This window comes from Pollicipes pollicipes, unplaced genomic scaffold (assembly GCF_011947565.3).
Source record: "Pollicipes pollicipes isolate AB1234 unplaced genomic scaffold, Ppol_2.1 Scaffold_6686;HRSCAF=7923_pilon_pilon_pilon, whole genome shotgun sequence".
NCBI lineage: Eukaryota > Metazoa > Arthropoda > Thecostraca > Pollicipedomorpha > Pollicipedidae > Pollicipes > Pollicipes pollicipes.
Window position 1 is genome coordinate 4,192,701 of NW_023596921.1, and position 10,369 is coordinate 4,203,069.

The window sequence follows — 10,369 nt, forward strand, 5'->3', positions numbered from 1 at the left end:
GGCCCGCGGTCCGCAAAGCCAGCGGACACTCACCGGACAACCTGGGGCGGCAGGCCGACCTTCAGCGCGCCCGGGAAGCGCGTGGGGTCGAACAGCGCGTTGGTGTACTCGCTGAGGTGCTGTGCCGTGAGGCCCCACAGTGAGTACGTGCGCTCCGACAGCCTGAGGCAAGGCAACAACGGCAGCGTCAGGAGGGCCAGCGTTCTCCGGGGGTTCTCTTGGAGATCTGGAGGGGGAACACCGTGCATGTGGAAGGCGCGGGGTAAACGAAGACAAGGTCGGAAGCCAATGCCCCACCAAGTACGTTAACAAGCCCATGTCAAAGACTTTCGCCGCCGTCCGGAAGTGAAGCGTTACTTCACTTGCGGTCATTCTCTCAGCAGCGAGCTCGGCGGTGTTTCAACCCATACACCCCGCGTCCGGCCGCCGGCCGTGTCCCGGGTTCCGCCGGCGGGGCAGGCCACGCCTGCCGCCGGGCCCTCGACCGCCGTCACCCGCTGCCGACTCACCGCAGGTCCTGCCGGTCCTTGTGACAGTTGCCGATGAACGTCCCGAACTGGCACGAGAACACGTGGTCGTGCAGGGTAAGCAGGTACCGTTCGTTGAACTGGAACGCCTGGGGCTGCAGCTGGCTCAGCTGCCACACCGCATCTGAGGCGGAGGTGGACCACAGCTGCTGACTCAACTCGACACTGACTTAACACAGGGTTGGAGATGGACTACAGCTGCTGACTCAACTCGACGCTGACTAGGCACGCGGTCGGAGTTGAGCTACATTTGCTGATTCAATCCGGCACTGAACACAACACACCCACACTCACACCCACAACACACCCACACCCCCTCCCCCCACACATACACCCGCACCCACACCCCCACATACACACCCACACCCACACCCACACCCACACCCACACCCACACCCACACACATACTAGACACTCGACACCGACTGACGCAGGGTCACGGTAGGACGTCAGCCGTCAGAAGCGGAGGTGGAGCATGACACGGATGTGCCAGCTGCGCACAAGCCGAGACAGCGGGACTCGGTTTTGGAAGGACACGACAACAGACAGCGGCCGGGCCCCACGCTCCTGTAGCGGGGATCTCGCAGTAGGACATATAGAACAACAGGGAGCAGCGCTTAGCCGTCACAGGTAACAATCACGACACTGAGTCACGATCTCCGCAATGTGCACCCACCGATGAACTGCGTGAAGATGGGAGAGATCTCCTTGGGGTCCTGCTGGATGAAGCCGCAGCGGTCCGTGAACTTGTGACCGTGCGCCAGCCAGCACTTCTCGATCAGAGCCTGCCGGGCGGCGGAGGCCAGAGCCGTCAGAGCTGGACCGCCGCTCACGGAACGCACAGCCCAGCCCACCGAGCGGAAGAAAACAGCACACATACGTGCAGTACGACGCACACCAACGTGACAAAACAAGCCCAAGGCCTGTGGCAGACTGGTCTCCCTGCAATAGGGTCCGATCGTTGTAAGCCGCCAGTCCAGGGAGACTGGTCGGGCTTTGCCGAGGGAACCGCTAGCTGTGCCCCGGCTGCCGCAGGAGCGGTGGCGGGCGGCGAGCGCCATCTGCCGCTCACCTGGAAGCCATGGATGGTGCGGTAGTAGGGGTCGAGCAGCAGCTCGGCGAGCGCGCACGTCTGCGAGGTGCGGTCCCAGCCGTCGCTGCAGTGCACCAGCACCGTCACGCCCTGTTCCACCGAGGCGGCCACGAACTGCGCCGCCTCCAGCGTCGAGCGCACGTGCCGCAGCCAGCCGCTCGACTCCAGGCCCGACAGGAACGTCGACATGGCCGACGTCTTGCTCTCGCAGGCTGCCGGGTACGCGGGCGGGGGCGGTCAGCGGCGGCGGCGGCGGCACCGCGGGGGACGGTCGCGGCCGGCGGCATCCGGCGCCAATATGGCAATCGTCTGGCAACGATGCATTGTCACGACTCTGACGAACGGGATGTCCCCTGGGAGGTACGCGACCCTGGTGGAGACTTTGGTCGATTTGTGGAATACGATGATTTGATTCATCCGGACTAGTGAGGTCTTTTTGAGCCGCCAGTTTAGTGGAGTGCACAAACAAAGCATCGTAGCCTTATATTTCTTATAAAGCTGACGACAAAGACAAAACATTAGCTTCTTGCCAAGAGCTTTCAAACTATCAAACATATGGCCATATCCAAAAACGGGCACTTACTTTCCACCAGTTTATTTAAGCTATTTCGCATAACATGAATATTTTCGATGCCGAAGAAGTAGAACTTGATATTCTGGTAGAAGTTCTCGTTTTCGTAGCCTTTCCCTGACGCTCTATTTGCCATAGCGTTGATCTGCAAACCACGGGGAAAAGATAGACCAGGCTCTCATAGTCGGATGCTCAAGCGACTTCACATATCAACTGATGGCAAAAATCAACAGGAAACGGGCAAAAGGCTCGGTGAGCCTTGTGCCCGCCCGCTCCCCATCCCCCTTGGTCACGGTTCGCAAATGTGACAGGAGAACACGCAACCCAAGATCGTGCATACTGATTCCAACCGTTCGCTCTGTATGTCCCACTAGCCTCATTACGACATACTCACTGAATTCCCCTTCTGTCAAGCGCCGCACAACAGCACACGTCATCCACGTCACACGTCATGCGCAGCATATGTCATTCACTTAACACGTCATCAACAGCACACGTTACCCACGTCACATGTAATCCGCAGCATACATCATCCGCAGCACATGCCACCCACTTCACATGCCATCCACAGCACACGTCACCCACGTCACATGTCACCCGCAGCACATGTCACGCACAGCACACGTCACACGTCATCCGCAGCACACATCACCCGTGTCACACATCACCCGTTCACATGTCACCCATGTCACACGTCCCCCGCGGGCGGTTCACTCACCTTGGGCCGCGTATCCACGACATACATCAGCTTCTCTGACGGGTTGGTGCCGCGTAGCAGCTCCAGCATTTGCTCATCCTCCAGACAGCGCGCCTTGAAGCCGGACAGCGGCTGACTGCACCGACAGATGCTGGCCTGCGACAGCGCAGGGCGCGTCCGGTCAGCGGCCCGGCGGCACGCGTCCGGTCACCGGCCGCCCCCGGCGACTGCCTGACTGACGTCTGCACGAGCAGCGCGGCGGCGACGGCATGCGCGCGCCACCAATCACGAGATCACGAGACGCGCCTCCCTGGCGCCACGTTGTGCCCACCGCGCCGAACTGGACATCTGACTGGTCACAGCACAGCGAGTCATGTTTTGTTTCGACAACTGCCAAAGGACCAGAGGCGCACGTCTTGCCCGACAACTGCCAGCGACGCACGCAGTTGATGCGGCGGTGGCAGTCAAGCGCCCACCTGATTCGAGTGTAGGTAGCTGAGCACCGGCAGGCGGCCCTTGCTTCGGAAGCGCGAGCAGCCGAGCAGGACGGCCGTGCTGGCGGCGGCCGGCACGCAGAGCAGCGACGGGTACGTGTCGCACACCTCGTATGCAGCGTTCATGTCCGTCAGCGCCCATACGTCGTTTGGTACGCCCATCCGCCTGCCGCAGGGCACGCGGCGTTCCTTACAGCCGGCCGGACGCCGGACGCCAGAGGCCGCCAGCAACCGGCCGTTAATTGTGATGCATGCCTCACCAAATGAGTTCCTGTGCAATGCACGCCACTGAACGCAATGACCGCGAAATGTGACACGTGGCCTTATGACGCCATGAATTATGCACGTAAACTACGTGAAAACACTTCATGATCAGCTTTAATAAGCACGGGACCGGACAGACGGCGCCACCAGGGAGCCGCCACATGATTGACAGGTCAGAGACTGGGGCGCCGGCGTGATGAGCTGGTCGGAGCCGGCACTGACCTGAATTCGTCGCTGAGGTCGTACGTGTCCCAGCCGTCGGGCTGGCGCAGCTCCGTGCTGCGCGGCGTGAAGTGGAAGCAGTACAGGTCTTCCAGTTCCACTAGAACGGCGGCGGAGCGTCAGGGTCCAAGGCCCAGCACACGGTCGAGGCGCAGTACCAAAGACCGGTGCAGAGCTGGCTGTAGGCGAGCCTCAGTGCGTCAGGCAGCAGAGAACGGCGTCACGTGCTAAGTACTAGCGAGTTCATCAAGCGCGGATGTTTGGAAGTGTCGGGGCACGCTTCAATGCCGATATCTACCAGGCGTGGCACGATCACAGCCCTTCGCCTCCACGGTCGGGCGTCCGAACACGTGGGTCAAATGACGTACCCCACAACCTCCCATCCTCATCGCCAGAAATAGAACAACTTCACGTCCAGCGAATTCAAGCGGCACCAAACGCAAATGAGCCTGCATGCACGGCGTTGAGCGCCGCCGAACCGAGGCCGGCGCCGGTAGAGCACGGCACCTGGCTGCGACAGCTGCTGCAGCGACGTGAAGATGTCGTGACAGTCGGGCTCGCGCTGAAACACGAACGTGGCCGAGCGGAAGTTCTTGCAGCGCACGAGCAGCGGCGAGCCGCCCGGCGTCAGCGGCAGCTTCTCCACGGAGCCCACGTGCATGTGCGAGATCTGCGGCGCGACCGACCGCGTCCGTCAGCAGCGCGGCGCGACGCCGGAACGGCGCCGCCGGCCGCGCGCCGCTGCCAGGCACGCTGGCGCCACAACAGCCTGCAGTGGCCACGGGGTCACGAGCCGGTGAGAAACGGGGCGGGCGCGGCAACACCGACGGGAAACGCCGTGGCGGCCCGACGCTATCACCAGGCGTTTGTTGTCGCCTACACGTCTATCGAAGTGAACCGTTAAAATAGCAGAATATTATCACTAACAATCTCACCAGGGTCAGTTTTACCAAACACAGCTTAGGAATAGGAACGAGGCGTGCAAGCAGGAAGCTACGTGGGAATGTCGGCGCGCCTGCGGATACGCCAGCTCACAACCCTACCTGTGATCGCATATAAACAATGGCACGACGTGGACTATCATCAAGCCCGACTGCCCTTCCCCTCCTGTCAAAGCACGCTGCACGGCTGCCTAAACCCCCGTCCCTCGTGCCATAGCGGGCCGGCTCACCCAAGTCTCCTTCTTGTTGCGCGGGTCGACGAAGATGAGGTGGGTGGCGGTGAGGTAGAGGGTCCCCGGAGCCGGTTCCGCGGCGGTGAAGCGCTCCAGCATGCGCACCTTCTCCACCTGCGGCGCGGCGCGTCCGTTAGGCGCCCACCAGGGGCTCGCTGGGCCGGCCCGCGCATGACGCCACCGCACTGCATGGGCTCTGACCACGCGAGGCGCCTCACCTTACGCCACTGGGGTGCAACACGATGGATGGAACAGGCATGTGTGCTTGTACGACTACACGTGCGCGGCACAAAACTGTCGCACAGACCGCATTCAATTTCTTCTGTAAACAAAGCATCTATAAAAATTCAGCATTAACTCCAGGATTTAGACAAAAGAAAAGGTTAGTTGAAAAATCGTCGCATATCCGAAAAAACTATCAATTCTACCAAATTTCAGGAACAACAGCACACGTTTCCTGTGCGCACTCACTACAGCATGAAGTAGAAGTCTCCGGTGTAGTTTGCATCAGTTGTATAAACCAGCAGAGATGGACCTGGATCCCAAGGGTGGATCTAGGATCCCATAAGCTTCCATGCATATGGGATCTTGGGATATTGGGGGGGGGGGGGGGGCCACCAGGCACACATCTGTAGGCCAGATCGCACACTGGTAACGCCGTCAGACAGGTACGACATAGTCACCCTGGCACTGGCGACAGCGGCAGGCCACGCCCGGCGCCCCGCCCCACCCTCCGGCCGGGCAGACCTCGAGCGACCGAGCCGGCGCACCGGCCCGCCGCGAACCGGGAGCAGCGGCCCCCACCCACCTTGGGCTTCTTGATGATCTCCATCGTCTGCTGCTGGTCGCGCACCCCCGTCTCCACATCGTTGTTGCCGGGCAGCAGCTGAGACAGCTGCCGCCCGACGCCTTTGAGGAACTGGTCCACGGTGACCCCCTGCGGCCCACCGACCCTGCGGGCAGTGGCAGGCTCGGCGTCACTGGCTGGCGCGGGCCGGACTCCGGATGCTCGCTGCGTGGCGCGCCTCACACTCCTGCTCCCTCTCTCTCTCGCTCTCTCGCTCTCTCTCGCCCTCTCTCGCTCTCTCTCTCTCTCCCTGACTAGCTTGAAATAAGTGATTTAAAGATTCCAGTTGAAATTGTACTGAAAAGGTTGGAGTCAGATGTATTTCTACTGTGCCTCGATGACAAGAGACCCCATTTATGCGAACTGTGCACCTCAAACAATATTATGATGCTCAGCAACAATGGAAGCAGGGCTGTCATTCCTGGACAAGGCCCATAGGTCACAGACTTCAGGTAGTGACCCATTTCTGTGGATCTTGCAGTTCAACCTGTAGCCATAACTGATCACAAAGAACATAATTTCAAGCTATTTCTAGGTGTGCTATATGAAAATAACAGATAATAATCAGCTCCTAACCACTCACCACATGGTTTGATTACAAAACATGAAATGTCAGCCACCTTCAACAAAAACTCCATTAGTGGTCATCCCTAACAAAGTAAAGCAGCTATAACACATGGTCTTCTGGCACTGCTCACTGTTCTTAATGGACAAGGCATTTCATACATTTTTTTCTCATTATCCATTAGCACATTTGGTTCTCCACCTTTAACACTTTTAATGATTATGTGAAGCAAGAATGAAACATGGTGTGCATTTTTTGAACTTCTTGAGCAACAGATGCAAATCATTCAACAAATCACTTATCTTAACAGGCCACAGATATCTGTCATGGTGGAACAGCAGACATGGGTTCTATTAAAAGGGCCTATCCCAGTAAGGCACACATGTGTGAGTCATGTGAATAGTCCAGGGCAGAGTCAGCCAAGAAGGAAGAAGCATATTTTGACATGGAGGATCTCTTGATGACAACAAATACTCCAGCCAGCACCCACAGGCAAGCCAGGTGGTGAAAACTGTCAATGTCAAAGCTGCCCTGAAGGGAGACCAGAGAGTCAAATTCACAAACAGGGGCTGGGAGATGTCTATCACTGCTGTTTACTGTAGCATCACTCAGTAGGCCCTACAGCATACAAAGGGGTCACATAAGTCACACTTCAGTAAAAATAAAATAGCAAGATGCGAGGGTGAGAGCTGTGCTGAAGCATAATGATGTAATAATTGGGGGAAAGGACAACCATAAAGAGGTCATTTGGAGCAACAAGGGACCAACACACACCCCACAAATCACCAGAAAATGGCTTCTGATGAGGCAGCCTTCATCTGCACACAAGATAGCATGCCCACTCACATGCCACAGAGAGCCCAATGGTGGCACTAATGGACCCATCAGTGATCCTGGGACAACAGTTCCAGGGTCTTCCTGACCATATCTCCATAAAAAATATGCTGGAAATCCTGCAGGCATATCCCAAAAAGATGAGCTACTGTGAGAGGACCTTGAAGCTGGCAGCACTGCTGCAAAAGGAGTAGGTGGCCATTTTACACTCCATGCTCAGCTAGTTGGCAGAAAGGGGGCCAATGGGACTGCCAACTATGTCAGATAAAATAGGGAGAGCAGCAGTATATGGGAAAAAACTAAATGTCATGCAATGCCACATGGATGTGTGCTTTTTGGTGCATGCTATACCATCCTATCATAGCAAATGGTTGCAAACCTTATGTTAGAAATTATGCCTCAATGAAGTGCTGCTGAGCAGCTAGTAAATAACTAAAGAAATCAAAATATCTTTCTGATGATTTTACACACTCATAACCTCAATGTGACAATTCTGTCCAGCAATTAACACAGAAATAAGATGTGCACACATGATACTGGTAGTGAGTTTTTGAAGTGTGATCAATTATTGAACCATATGGCAGTGTATCTGGTAACATTATATGGGTCTGCCTCATTCAGGACACATCAAAATTATCCTGATATTAAACTATCAACTAGGCCAGTACTTGGTGTGTATTCTATCTGATTCAGCATATTCAGTATATATTCATTTCAGTGATAATTTGTGTATGTTGCAATCATTTTGACTAGCAGCAATCATAAATATGTTTTTTTGCAGACTGGACAACTAACAAGTGTACCTAAGTATTTGCCAATACATATGATACAGACATGCAGTGATAAGGGCATGATAAGACAGTGGAAAATATGCTGTACTTATGCATAATATGGAAATTTCTTCATCCATATTGCAATCATTTACTTGAACTGCATTATATTAAATGGTCATGTCTCCACATTCATAACATTCTAAACAAGTAAGAGACAATTAAATTGCATACCTGCTTATGTTTTGCATAAATCATCTATGACCTAAGAAATAGTGCAAAATGTATAATTCATAGTAATAGTCAGGAAAACTTGCTTGCATTTCATAAAATGCAATTAGTCAATCCCACATTTCTTATATCTGTAACTCTTTAACAGTTCTTTACTAGCCTCATAAAGTGAACTGTCAGCCATCCTGCAGATAATGGTAGCTTGGGAAGTATGGTACATTCAGGATGCCAAAGCACCTAGACACCTGAAATCCCCCATAGTTCACAGGCTGTTTGGGCAACACATTTGCAGACATATGTGCATGTTCAAAACATTTAGAGCTAAGCACAGTCAATGAAATTTATGCTTCATCATGAAATATCCTTCCATCAAAATAACCACAAAAAATATTTATGCTCAATCAAACCTTGTGTTACCCTGCAACCATGCTCACCTTTTAGCAGACAATACAGTCCAGCTTGAAAATGCATGGCAAACAACATTTTCAAACATCAAGATGGAACTTAATGTACACCACAACCAATACACACAATAGCAAATCGCATCCATATAACACACAAATGTCACTGAATAACCAGATAGCACACTAAGAAACAAACAGCCCAAAAAGCATTGAGGCTAGGAGTAGCTCACCTATATCTAGGTTCAACCTGTCAACCAGAGGGAAATCTTCCCGTGGATGAATTCAGGCGTTCGGCGCGTGTCTCGTATGGTCAAATACTTCCAGACCTTTTCGGACTTTACCACAAAGGACGCCGCTTATTTACACTCACGCAACAATGGCACGATGTGCCAAGGAGCTCAGCCACCTACACCGTCCCCAACCAAATCCGAAATGAACTCTAGATCGTCGGTCCGCGCGAAATCGATTCACTCTCCGAGACCGCGGAAACCCGCGTCTACGAACACTGCGTACCAGACGGTGCAGAAGTGACGCCCCTGTGCGCATTGTTTGCGTATATCTGGAAGCATCAGCAGTCAGCTGAATCAAATGTCTGGAGACTTTCTCTCCCCAGACTTTCCAAGAGTTTCTCGGGCTACGGTCGATCCACCTAAGCCGCAGCACTGCAATATCGCATATGTTGTGTTGGTATAAACCTTACTCTGTAATGCAAAATCAGAATCGCGTAACGTGGCAAAAAGTTGGCAAGCGAGTCATCCGCCTATGGCGCCACGCAAGGGCGTTTCCAGTTTTGCCGTTCATGTGCGGGTGGGGCGCTGTTTGGAATCGAGAGAGCTGGAACCATCCACCCCCCTCACTGGCGACGCCCATGGATAAACGACCTCTGTTTGGTCACATTATGACATTAGACGAAGAAACGTTTAAAAAAATGGGCGTGACAAACCCCATTTCGCGAACGATTTTTTCATACAGCGCCATAGCGTGCATGGAAGGTGGGGCTAATGCCCTGCCTCCTCGGAAAGTGAGGGTGCGCGACACCTACGGACCGTACAAATTCCAACTCCCCTGGTTGTGACACTGAATTGCGCGATGGCATTAAAATCCCGCCCTACTCGGGTTTTTTCAAGTCTGACTGCAGTGGCATTCGACAATGGACATTTCCGGTGGTGACTGGCAGAAAATTCTAGCTGACACGTTATCTTCCACGGCAGCATGGTCTGCCACGTCCGGGATCGTCGGAGCAGGGGTCAAGCATGTTGTGGATAAGACACTAGCAGCACAACTGGTGGCACCGCTAGAACGGTCTTCGAGCTGGCAGCGCAGACTCCCCCGCTGCCGCTGTTTCCCCCCGCCGCCTGTTCGAATATAATGAAGACCGTTACCAGTGCGACACTATCAATGCCTAAGGCTGATAGCTGGTAAGGCTGGTAAACCCTTACCAGGGTTTAAGGCTGGTATCCAATGCCCATGCGTGTAGGCTATCGCTAGCAACAAACCTTTAGGTGTTTTTTCGACCTTTAGACACCTGCACTTGTCTTCTGCGGATGGGAAGCATGCATTTGCCGCATTTAATGACGATCAGTTATCAAGCCAGCCCACTTTTTGTTACCAACAAGACGGGTGCAGTCAATATAACCCTGCATAGGGGTTCCTCTGTCTGGCTTGCCGCTACAAAC

The 10,369-nt window shown here is 54.2% G+C and overlaps 1 protein-coding gene across 1 annotated transcript; it reads right to left on the reverse strand.

Annotated features, from left to right (window-relative positions):
• Positions 1 to 505: 505 nt before the first annotated feature.
• On the reverse strand, positions 506 to 9,203 carry LOC119108483 (myotubularin-related protein 8). The gene is made up of 11 exons (XM_037232054.1): positions 8,924 to 9,203; positions 5,851 to 5,995; positions 5,040 to 5,156; positions 4,376 to 4,538; positions 3,869 to 3,968; positions 3,365 to 3,548; positions 2,910 to 3,044; positions 2,204 to 2,336; positions 1,600 to 1,832; positions 1,204 to 1,312; positions 506 to 651 (listed from the first exon to the last, which is right to left on the reverse strand). The coding sequence occupies exons 2-11, from the start codon at positions 5,872 to 5,874 to the stop codon at positions 506 to 508; spliced, it is 1,344 nt and encodes a 447-aa protein (XP_037087949.1). The 5' UTR covers positions 5,875 to 5,995; positions 8,924 to 9,203.
• Positions 9,204 to 10,369: the final 1,166 nt, after the last annotated feature.

What these genes read in the sequence shown, in the direction of transcription:
- LOC119108483 (XM_037232054.1), bottom strand. Translation starts at nt 5,874, where the DNA reads ATGGAGATCATCAAGAAGCCCAAG. An exon ending in TCGTGGATACGCGGCCCAAG is followed by an intron (nt 2,337 to 2,909) that starts GTGAGTGAACCG and finishes CGTGGTTTGCAG; the next exon opens with ATCAACGCTATGGCAAATAG. An exon ending in GCACCATCCATGGCTTCCAG is followed by an intron (nt 1,313 to 1,599) that starts GTGAGCGGCAGA and finishes GCCGCCCGGCAG; the next exon opens with GCTCTGATCGAGAAGTGCTG.